Source organism: Mytilus trossulus, chromosome 10, assembly GCF_036588685.1.
Source record: "Mytilus trossulus isolate FHL-02 chromosome 10, PNRI_Mtr1.1.1.hap1, whole genome shotgun sequence".
Classification (NCBI taxonomy): Eukaryota; Metazoa; Mollusca; class Bivalvia; order Mytilida; family Mytilidae; genus Mytilus; species Mytilus trossulus.
In genome coordinates, this window is record NC_086382.1 from 8,853,880 (window position 1) to 8,866,737 (window position 12,858).

Below are 12,858 nucleotides of genomic sequence, written 5' to 3' on the forward strand. Positions count from 1 at the left end.
TTTCTGTTGAGTTTTTTCAATGTCTGGTCGACCTTATAATGGTATTCTAAAGGGTTTCTTTTGTACAATCTTTTGTCAGCTAAACTACCATTTGTCTTTTTATCATGCTTTTTTAATTTTTTTTTTATAAGAATTTTTTTGGGGGTAGGGAGAGGTTGTGAATGATTTTATGTTCTTTTTATACATGTAGTTGGAACAGTATGCCTTGAGCCAGATAAATCAATTGATTAGGTAATGTCCTCCGATCCTTTTATTTTTGAATTATCTAGTTTAAAAAAATAGAGATAAATGTTCTACAAATTGTTTCATTTTACATTTCATTAGAATATTTATAAAGATACTACTACAATATGTCTAATATGTGATACATTGCATCGGCCTTCCTCCTTCAGATAGCAACCCAAAAACAAAAACAAAACCCAGAATACATTTAAAGTTCAACTATGTGTTTTATATTGTAAGATAAAAATAAGAAGATGAAAGGTAAAGGAAAGACTAGAAAGATGGATGAAGATGAAACAGAAGTTTTATCTGAAATGAACGGATTTACAGACAGAGTGAATAAAAAACAATATGAACCAGAAACATTTGCTGATAAAACTTATATATCTGATGTGATAAAAGAAAATGAAGTGTTAAAATCAAAGGTAGGATTTACTCTCTGAGCCTTCATGTATGATGTTGTAAAGTGAAAAATGAATTGAACTTGTCTCAAAAGTGAAGGTAGTGTTGCCTGACACATCCCAATTTTTCACAATCGTGAATATGATAACTGTTTTAAGGAAATTCGCGACTTGCGTGAAGAAATAAACATTTTGTCACCATTTGTTTCCAAATAACAACAAAGGGAAATAATCCATTCATTAAAATTTCGGGTAAACTCAGCACATGACCAACTCAAACCACGACAGGACGAAACTGTATAACTCAAAATCATGTCACAAAAAATAAAATGAAAAAATAAAACAAAATGGAAATACTTACCTACCTACCCTATAGTATGTAATCTAAACAGACATATATTTTTTTTGGCCTAATATTTGCCATTGGATAAACAGCAGTTATCAATCATACAATGAACATAAGTCCCTAATAATCACCAATAAATCTTGACGTCTTTTGATAGAAATCAGTTGGTATCTGATAGAATGACTATAATAAGTAATACTTAAAAATGATCATTAAAAAAGCTGATTCATAACGAATATACGAATATTTGATAGAATCAGAGTGTACAGAGTTACTTCTCTGGCTTCTCACTCATTTCAAGGGAATTTTCTCTTGCTGCCCTCATTTAGTTGAAGAAAAAATACTATTGCTAACTAACAGAATGAATAGATTAATATATATCTAAGTTTTATTTTATTAGGTTGATGAACTGCAGCTAGAGGTAGATACACATAGGATAGAATTACAGAAATATCAGGCTCATTTTGAAGATAAGAATCGTAGAACGAGAGAAAAATATGACGAACAGGTACTTGTATATACATTTGTAGATTTATAAGAATGCGTTATTATAATATGGGAATTAAGGACTTTGTTTGGTAAAATGCAAAGTGTTTGTTAATTACAATGATTTTGTATCTTTTAGTATTTGATCCATATTGTGATTAATACTTGGATGAAAGTTAAGCATATTAATGATTTAATTGTAAAATGGTGTGATAAAAGCATGATACACTTTTGAATGATTGACTTTTAAACAATTTATGATAAGGTTTGGAATGTGAGATTAAATTAGAGTTCCTTAAGGGATTTGTTATTGTAATTTTTTCCTTGTTCTTGTCCTGTAAATGTATGTTTTTGTCACTTGACGTTAAACTGCCATCCAATCACCAATCAAAATTGAACTATTTGTTTTATATAGTTTAAATGTCTTGAAATTTACCTTTTTACAGATTGGTGTACTAAGATCTTCACACCAGAGGGAGCTACAGAAATTTTTGGCTGACAACGCTTTACAACATTCTGCCTCTAAAATGGCAGAGTTACAATCAAAAACAGATGCTCAACAGGTAAGACTGCAACAGAGTTACAATCAAAAACAGATGCTCAACAGGTGAGACTACAACAGAGTTACAATCAAAACAGATGCTCAACAGGTAGGACTTCAACAGAGTTACAATCAAAAACAGATGCTCAACAGGTAAGGCAACAACAGAGTTATAATCAAAACAGATGCTCAACAGGTAAGACTTCAACAGAGTTACAATCAAAACAGATGCTCAACAGGTAAGACTACAACAGAGTTACAATCAAAACAGATGCTCAACAGGTAAGACTACAACAGAGTTACAATCAAAACAGATGCTCAACAGGTAAGACTACAACAGAGTTACAATCAAAACAGAACAGAGTTACAATAAAACAGATGCTCAACAGGTAAGACTTCAACAGAGTTACAATCAAAACAGATGCTCAACAGGTAAGACTTCAACAGAGTTACAATCAAAACAGATGCTCAACAGGTAAGACTACAACAGAGTTACAATCAAAACAGATGCTCAACAGGTCAGACTTCAACAGAGTTACAATCAAAACAGATGCTCAACAGGTAAGACTACAACAGAGTTACAATCAAAACAGAACAGAGTTACAATCAAAACAGATGCTCAACAGGTAAGACTTCAACAGAGTTACAATCAAAACAGATGCTCAACAGGTAACACTACAACAGAGTTACAATCAAAACAGATGCTCAACAGGTAAGACTATAACAGAGTTACAATCAAAACAGATGCTCAACAGGTAAGACTACAACAGAGTTAAAATCAAAACAGAACAGAGTTACAATAAAACAGATGCTCAACAGGTAAGACTTCAACAGAGTTACAATAAAACAGATGCTCAACAGGTAAGACTTCAACAGAGTTACAATCAAAACAGATGCTCAACAGGTAAGACTTCAACAGAGTTACAATCAAAACAGATGCTCAACAGGTAAGACTTCAACAGAGTTACAATCAAAACAGATGCTCAACAGGTAAGACTTCAACAGAGTTACAATCAGAAACACATGCTCAACAGGTAAGACTACAACAGAGTTACAATCAAAACAGATGTTCAACAGGTCAGACTTCAACAGAGTTACAATCAAAACAGATGCTCAACAGGTAAGACTACAACAGAGTTACAATCAAAACAGATGCTCAACAGGTAAGACTTCAACAGAGTTACAATCAAAACAGATGCTCAACAGGTAAGACTTCAACAGAGTTACAATCAAAACAGATGCTTAACAGGTAAGACTTCAACAGAGTTACAATCAAAACAGATGCTCAACAGGTAAGACTACAACAGAGTTACAATCAAAACAGATGCTCAACAGGTAAGACTTCAACAGAGTTACAATCAAAACAGATGCTCAACAGGTAAGACTTCAACAGAGTTACAATCAAAACAGATGCTCAACAGGTAAGACTACAATAGAGTTACAATCAAAACAGATGCTCAACAGGTAAGAGTACAACAGAGTTACAATCGAAACAGATGCTCAACAGGTAAGATTTCAACAGAGTTACAATAAAAACAGATGCTCAACAGGTAAGATTTCAACAGAGTTACAATCAAAACAGATGCTCAACAGGTAAGACTTCAACAGAGTTACAATCAAAACAGATGCTCAACAGGCAAGACTACAACAGAGTTACAATCAAAACAGATGCTCAACAGGTGAGACTACAACAGAGTTACAATCAAAACAGATGCTCAACAGGTAGGACTTCAACAGAGTTACAATCAAAAACAGATGCTCAACAGGTAAGGCAACAACAGAGTTATAATCAAAACAGATGCTCAACAGGTAAGACTTCAACAGAGTTACAATCAAAACAGATGCTCAACAGGTAAGACTACAACAGAGTTACAATCAAAACAGATGCTCAACAGGTAAGACTACAACAGAGTTACAATCAAAACAGATGCTCAACAGGTAAGACTACAACAGAGTTACAATCAAAACAGAACAGAGTTACAATAAAACAGATGCTCAACAGGTAAGACTACAACAGAGTTACAATCAAAACAGATGCTCAACAGGTAAGACTTCAACAGAGTTACAATCAAAACAGATGCTCAACAGGTAAGACTACAACAGAGTTACAATCAAAACAGATGCTCAACAGGTAAGACTACAACAGAGTTACAATCAAAACAGATGCTCAACAGGTAAGACTTCAACAGAGTTACAATCAAAACAGATGCTCAACAGGTAAGACTACAACAGAGTTACAATCAAAACAGATGCTCAACAGGTAAGACTTCAACAGAGTTACAATCAAAACAGATGCTCAACAGGTAAGACTACAACAGAGTTACAATCAAAACAGATGCTCAACAGGTCAGACTTCAACAGAGTTACAATCAAAACAGATGCTCAACAGGTAAGACTTCAACAGAGTTACAATCAAAACAGATGCTTAACAGGTAAGACTTCAACAGAGTTACAATCAAAACAGATGCTCAACAGGTAAGACTTCAACAGAGTTACAATCAAAACAGATGCTCAACAGGTAAGACTTCAACAGAGTTACAATCAAAACAGATGCTCAACAGGTAAGACTACAATAGAGTTACAATCAAAACAGATGCTCAACAGGTAAGACTACAACAGAGTTACAATCAAAACAGAACAGAGTTACAATAAAACAGATGCTCAACAGGTAAGACTTCAACAGAGTTACAATAAAACAGATGCTCAACAGGTAAGACTTCAACAGAGTTACAATCAAAACAGATGCTCAACAGGTAAGACTTCAACAGAGTTACAATCAAAACAGATGCTCAACAGGTAAGACTTCAACAGAGTTACAATCAAAACAGATGCTCAACAGGTAAGACTTCAACAGAGTTACAATCAGAAACACATGCTCAACAGGTAAGACTACAACAGAGTTACAATCAAAACAGATGTTCAACAGGTCAGACTTCAACAGAGTTACAATCAAAACAGATGCTCAACAGGTAAGACTACAACAGAGTTACAATCAAAACAGATGCTCAACAGGTAAGACTTCAACAGAGTTACAATCAAAACAGATGCTCAACAGGTAAGACTTCAACAGAGTTACAATCAAAACAGATGCTTAACAGGTAAGACTTCAACAGAGTTACAATCAAAACAGATGCTCAACAGGTAAGACTACAACAGAGTTACAATCAAAACAGATGCTCAACAGGTAAGACTTCAACAGAGTTACAATCAAAACAGATGCTCAACAGGTAAGACTTCAACAGAGTTACAATCAAAACAGATGCTCAACAGGTAAGACTACAATAGAGTTACAATCAAAACAGATGCTCAACAGGTAAGAGTACAACAGAGTTACAATCGAAACAGATGCTCAACAGGTAAGATTTCAACAGAGTTACAATAAAAACAGATGCTCAACAGGTAAGATTTCAACAGAGTTACAATCAAAACAGATGCTCAACAGGTAAGACTTCAACAGAGTTACAATCAAAACAGATGCTCAACAGGCAAGACTACAACAGAGTTACAATCAAAACAGATGCTCAACAGGTGAGACTACAACAGAGTTACAATCAAAACAGATGCTCAACAGGTAGGACTTCAACAGAGTTACAATCAAAAACAGATGCTCAACAGGTAAGGCAACAACAGAGTTATAATCAAAACAGATGCTCAACAGGTAAGACTTCAACAGAGTTACAATCAAAACAGATGCTCAACAGGTAAGACTACAACAGAGTTACAATCAAAACAGATGCTCAACAGGTAAGACTACAACAGAGTTACAATCAAAACAGATGCTCAACAGGTAAGACTACAACAGAGTTACAATCAAAACAGAACAGAGTTACAATAAAACAGATGCTCAACAGGTAAGACTACAACAGAGTTACAATCAAAACAGATGCTCAACAGGTAAGACTTCAACAGAGTTACAATCAAAACAGATGCTCAACAGGTAAGACTACAACAGAGTTACAATCAAAACAGATGCTCAACAGGTAAGACTACAACAGAGTTACAATCAAAACAGATGCTCAACAGGTAAGACTTCAACAGAGTTACAATCAAAACAGATGCTCAACAGGTAAGACTACAACAGAGTTACAATCAAAACAGATGCTCAACAGGTAAGACTTCAACAGAGTTACAATCAAAACAGATGCTCAACAGGTAAGACTACAACAGAGTTACAATCAAAACAGATGCTCAACAGGTCAGACTTCAACAGAGTTACAATCAAAACAGATGCTCAACAGGTAAGACTTCAACAGAGTTACAATCAAAAGAGATGCTTAACAGGTAAGACTTCAACAGAGTTACAATCAAAACAGATGCTCAACAGGTAAGACTTCAACAGAGTTACAATCAAAACAGATGCTCAACAGGTAAGACTTCAACAGAGTTACAATCAAAACAGATGCTCAACAGGTAAGACTACAATAGAGTTACAATCAAAACAGATGCTCAACAGGTAAGAGTACAACAGAGTTACAATCGAAACAGATGCTCAACAGGTAAGATTTCAACAGAGTTACAATCAAAACAGATGCTCAACAGGTAAGATTTCAACAGAGTTACAATCAAAACAGTTGCTCAACAGGTCAGACTTCAACAGAGTTACAATCAAAACAGATGCTCAACAGGCAAGACTACAACAGAGTTACAATCAAAACAGATGCTCAACAGGTAAGACTTCAACAGAGTTACAATCAAAACAGATGCTCAACAGGTAAGACTTCAACAGAGTTACAATCAAAACAGATGCTCAACAGGTAAGACTTCAACAGAGTTACAATCAAAACAGATGCTTAACAGGTAAGACTTCAACAGAGTTACAATCAAAACAGATGCTCAACAGGTGAGACTACAACAGAGTTACAATCAAAACAGATGCTCAACAGGTAAGACTTCAACAGAGTTACAATCAAAACAGATGCTCAACAGGTAAGACTCCAACAGAGTTACAATCAAAACAGATGCTCAACAGGTAAGACTACAATAGAGTTACAATCAAAACAGATGCTCAACAGGTAAGAGTACAACAGAGTTACAATCGAAACAGATGCTCAACAGGTAAGATTTCAACAGAGTTACAATAAAAACAGATGCTCAACAGGTAAGATTTCAACAGAGTTACAATCAAAACAGATGCTCAACAGGTAAGACTTCAACAGAGTTACAATCAAAACAGATGCTCAACAGGCAAGACTACAACAGAGTTACAATCAAAACAGATGCTCAACAGGTGAGACTACAACAGAGTTACAATCAAAACAGATGCTCAACAGGTAGGACTTCAACAGAGTTACAATCAAAAACAGATGCTCAACAGGTAAGGCAACAACAGAGTTATAATCAAAACAGATGCTCAACAGGTAAGACTTCAACAGAGTTACAATCAAAACAGATGCTCAACAGGTAAGACTACAACAGAGTTACAATCAAAACAGATGCTCAACAGGTAAGACTACAACAGAGTTACAATCAAAACAGATGCTCAACAGGTAAGACTACAACAGAGTTACAATCAAAACAGAACAGAGTTACAATAAAACAGATGCTCAACAGGTAAGACTACAACAGAGTTACAATCAAAACAGATGCTCAACAGGTAAGACTTCAACAGAGTTACAATCAAAACAGATGCTCAACAGGTAAGACTACAACAGAGTTACAATCAAAACAGATGCTCAACAGGTAAGACTTCAACAGAGTTACAATCAAAACAGATGCTCAACAGGTAAGACTACAACAGAGTTACAATCAAAACAGATGCTCAACAGGTCAGACTTCAACAGAGTTACAATCAAAACAGATGCTCAACAGGTAAGACTTCAACAGAGTTACAATCAAAACAGATGCTTAACAGGTAAGACTTCAACAGAGTTACAATCAAAACAGATGCTCAACAGGTAAGACTACAACAGAGTTACAATCAAAACAGATGCTCAACAGGTAAGACTTCAACAGAGTTACAATCAAAACAGATGCTCAACAGGTAAGACTTCAACAGAGTTACAATCAAAACAGATGCTCAACAGGTAAGACTACAATAGAGTTACAATCAAAACAGATGCTCAACAGGTAAGAGTACAACAGAGTTACAATCGAAACAGATGCTCAACAGGTAAGATTTCAACAGAGTTACAATCAAAACAGATGCTCAACAGGTAAGATTTCAACAGAGTTAAATCAAAACAGTTGCTCAACAGGTAAGACTTCAACAGAGTTACAATCAAAACAGATGCTCAACAGGCAAGACTACAACAGAGTTACAATCAAAACAGATGCTCAACAGGTAAGACTTCAACAGAGTTACAATCAAAACAGATGCTCAATAGGTAAGACTACAACAGAGTTACAATCAAAACAGAACAGAGTTACAATCAAAACAGAACAGAGTTACAATCAAAACAGATGCTCAACAGGTAAGACTACAACAGAGTTACAATCAAAACAGAACAGAGTTACAATAAAACAGATGCTCAACAGGTAAGACTTCAACAGAGTTACAATCAAAACAGATGCTCAACAGGTAAGACTTCAACAGAGTTACAATCAAAACAGATGCTCAACAGGTAAGACTACAACAGAGTTACAATCAAAACAGATGCTCAACAGGTCAGACTTCAACAGAGTTACAATCAAAACAGATGCTCAACAGGTAAAACTACAACAGAGTTACAATCAAAACAGAACAGAGTTACAATCAAAACAGATGCTCAACAGGTAAGACTTCAACAGAGTTACAATCAAAACAGATGCTCAACAGGTAAGACTACAACAGAGTTACAATCAAAACAGATGCTCAACAGGTAAGACTACAACAGAGTTACAATCAAAACAGATGCTCAACAGGTAAGACTACAACAGAGTTACAATCAAAACAGAACAGAGTTACAATAAAACAGATGCTCAACAGGTAAGACTTCAACAGAGTTACAATCAAAACAGATGCTCAACAGGTAAGACTTCAACAGAGTTACAATCAAAACAGATGCTCAACAGGTCAGACTACAACAGAGTTACAATCAAAACAGATGCTCAACAGGTCAGACTTCAACAGAGTTACAATCAAAACAGATGCTCAACAGGTAAGACTACAACAGAGTTACAATCAAAACAGATGCTCAACAGGTAAGACTTCAACAGAGTTACAATCAAAACAGATGCTCAACAGGTAAGACTTCAACAGAGTTACAATCAAAACAGATGCTTAACAGGTAAGACTTCAACAGAGTTACAATCAAAACAGATGCTCAACAGGTAAGACTTCAACAGAGTTACAATCAAAACAGATGCTCAACAGGTAAGACTTCAACAGAGTTACAATCAAAACAGATGCTCAACAGGTAAGACTTCAACAGAGTTACAATCAAAACAGATGCTCAACAGGTAAGACTACAATAGAGTTACAATCGAAACAGATGCTCAACAGGTAAGAGTACAACAGAGTTACAATCGAAACAGATGCTCAACAGGTAAGATTTCAACAGAGTTACAATCAAAACAGATGCTCAACAGGTAAGATTTCAACAGAGTTACAATCAAAACAGATGCTCAACAGGTAAGACTTCAACAGAGTTACAATCAAAACAGATGCTCAACAGGCGAGACTACAACAGAGTTACAATCAAAACAGATGCTCAACAGGTGAGACTACAACAGAGTTACAATCAAAACAGATGCTCAACAGGTAGGACTTCAACAGAGTTACAATCAAAAACAGGTGCTCAACAGGTAAGGCAACAACAGAGTTATAATCAAAACAGATGCTCAACAGGTAAGACTTCAACAGAGTTACAATCAAAACAGATGCTCAACAGGTAAGACTACAACAGAATTACAATCAAAACAGATGCTCAACAGGTAAGACTACAACAGAGTTACAATCAAAACAGATGCTCAACAGGTAAGACTACAACAGAGTTACAATCAAAACAGAACAGAGTTACAATAAAACAGATGCTCAACAGGTAAGACTTCAACAGAGTTACAATCAAAACAGATGCTCAACAGGTAAGACTTCAACAGAGTTACAATCAAAACAGATGCTCAACAGGTAAGACTACAACAGAGTTACAATCAAAACAGATGCTCAACAGGTCAGACTTCAACAGAGTTACAATCAAAACAGATGCTCAACAGGTAAGACTACAACAGAGTTACAATCAAAACAGATGCTCAACAGGTATGACTTCAACAGAGTTAAAATCAAAACAGATGCTTAACAGGTAAGACTTCAACAGAGTTACAATCAAAACAGATGCTCAACAGGTAAGACTACAACAGAGTTACAATCAAAACAGATGCTCAACAGGTAAGACTTCAACAGAGTTACAATCAAAACAGATGCTCAACAGGTAAGACTTCAACAGAGTTACAATCAAAACAGATGCTCAACAGGTAAGATTTCAACAGAGTTACAATCAAAACAGATGCTCAACAGGTAAGACTACAACAGAGTTAAAATCAAAACAGATGCTCAACAGGTAAGACTTCAACAGAGTTACAATCAAAACAGATGCTCAACAGGTAAGACTTCAACAGAGTTACAATCAAAACAGATGCTCAACAGGTAAGACTACAACAGAGTTACAATCAAAACAGATGCTCAACAGGTAAGACTACAACAGAGTTACAATCAAAACAGATGCTCAACAGGTAAGACTACAACAGAGTAACAATCAAAACAGAACAGAGTTACAATAAAACAGATGCTCAACAGGTAAGACTTCAACAGAGTTTCAATCAAAACAGATGCTCAACATGTAAGACTTCAACAGAGTTACAATCAAAACAGATGCTTAACAGGTAAGACTACAACAGAGTTACAATCAAAACAGATGCTCAACAGGTAAGACTACAACAGAGTTACAATCAAAACAGATGCTCAACAGGTAAGACTTCAACAGAGTTACAATCAAAACAGATGCTCAACAGGTAAGACTTCAACAGAGTTACAATCAAAACAGATGCTCAACAGGTAAGACTACAATAGAGTTACAATCAAAACAGATGCTCAACAGGTAAGAGTACAACAGAGTTACAATCGAAACAGATGCTCAACAGGTAAGATTTCAACAGAGTTACAATCAAAACAGATGCTCAACAGGTAAGATTTCAAAAGAGTTACAATCAAAACAGATGCTCAACAGGTAAGACTTCAACAGAGTTACAATCAAAACAGATGCTGAACAGGCAAGACTACAACAGAGTTACAATCAAAACAGATGCTCAACAGGTAAGACTACAACAGAGTTAAAATCAAAACAGATGCTCAACAGGTCAGACTTCAACAGAGTTACAATCAAAACAGATGCTCAACAGGTAAGACTACAACAGAGTTACAATCAAAACAGAACAGAGTTACAATCAAAACAGATGCTCAACAGGTAAGACTACAACAGAGTTACAATCAAAACAGATGCTCAACAGGTAAGACTTCAACAGAGTTACAATCAAAACAGATGCTCAACAGGTAAGACTTCAACAGAGTTACAATCAAAACAGATGCTCAACAGGTAAGACTACAACAGAGTTACAATCAAAACAGAACAGAGTTACAATCAAAACAGATGCTCAACAGGTAAGACTACAACAGAGTTACAATCAAAACAGATGCTCAACAGGTAAGACTTCAACAGAGTTACAATCAAAACAGATGCTCAACAGGTAAGACTTCAACAGAGTTACAATCAAAACAGATGCTTAACAGGTAAGACTTCAACAGAGTTACAATCAAAACAGATGCTCAACAGGTAAGACTACAACAGAGTTACAATCAAAACAGATGCTCAACAGGTAAGACTTCAACAGAGTTACAATCAAAACAGATGCTCAACAGGTAAGACTTCAACAGAGTTACAATCAAAACAGATGCTCAACAGGTAAGGCAACAACAGAGTTATAATCAAAACAGATGCTCAACAGGTAAGACTTCAACAGAGTTACAATCAAAACAGATGCTCAACAGGTAAGACTACAACAGAGTTACAATCAAAACAGATGCTCAACAGGTAAGACTACAACAGAGTTACAATCAAAACAGATGCTCAACAGGTAAGACTACAACAGAGTTACAATCAAAACAGAACAGAGTTACAATAAAACAGATGCTTAACAGGTAGGACTTCAACAGAGTTACAATCAAAACAGATGCTCAACAGGTAAGACTTCAACAGAGTTACAATCAAAACAGATGCTCAACAGGTAAGACTACAACAGAGTTACAATCAAAACAGATGCTCAACAGGTCAGACTTCAACAGAGTTACAATCAAAACAGATGCTCAACAGGTAAGACTACAACAGAGTTACAATCAAAACAGATGCTCAACAGGTAAGACTTCAACAGAGTAACAATCAAAACAGATGCTCAACAGGTAAGACTTCAACAGAGTTACAATCAAAACAGATGCTTAACAGGTAAGACTTCAACAGAGTTACAATCAAAACAGATGCTCAACAGGTAAGACTACAACAGAGTTACAATCAAAACAGATGCTCAACAGGTAAGACTACAACAGAGTTACAATCAAAACAGATGCTCAACAGGTAAGACTACAACAGAGTTACAATCAAAACAGATGCTCAACAGGCAAGACTACAACAGAGTTACAATCAAAACAGATGCTCAACAGGTGAGACTACAACAGAGTTACAATCAAAACAGATGCTCAACAGGTAGGACTTCAACAGAGTTACAATCAAAAACAGATGCTCAACAGGTAAGGCAACAACAGAGTTCTAATCAAAACAGATGCTCAACAGGTAAGACTTCAACAGAGTTACAATCAAAACAGATGCTCAACAGGTAAGACTAAAACAGAGTTACAATCAAAAAAGATGCTCAACAGGTAAGACTACAACAGAGTTACA

The 12,858-nt window shown here is 35.8% G+C and overlaps 1 protein-coding gene across 1 annotated transcript in view; it reads left to right on the top strand.

Annotated features, from left to right (window-relative positions):
* The first annotated feature begins 466 nt into the window (after nucleotides 1-466).
* Nucleotides 467-12,858, top strand: part of LOC134686813 (centrosomal protein of 162 kDa-like) — a 174,980-nt gene continuing 162,588 nt past the window's right edge. The window contains exons 1-3 of the mRNA XM_063546618.1: nucleotides 467-647; nucleotides 1,370-1,477; nucleotides 1,902-2,018. Coding sequence (XP_063402688.1) covers nucleotides 477-647; nucleotides 1,370-1,477; nucleotides 1,902-2,018 — 396 coding nt within the window. The 5' untranslated portion in view covers nucleotides 467-476. The remainder of the gene's footprint in view (nucleotides 648-1,369; nucleotides 1,478-1,901; nucleotides 2,019-12,858) is intronic.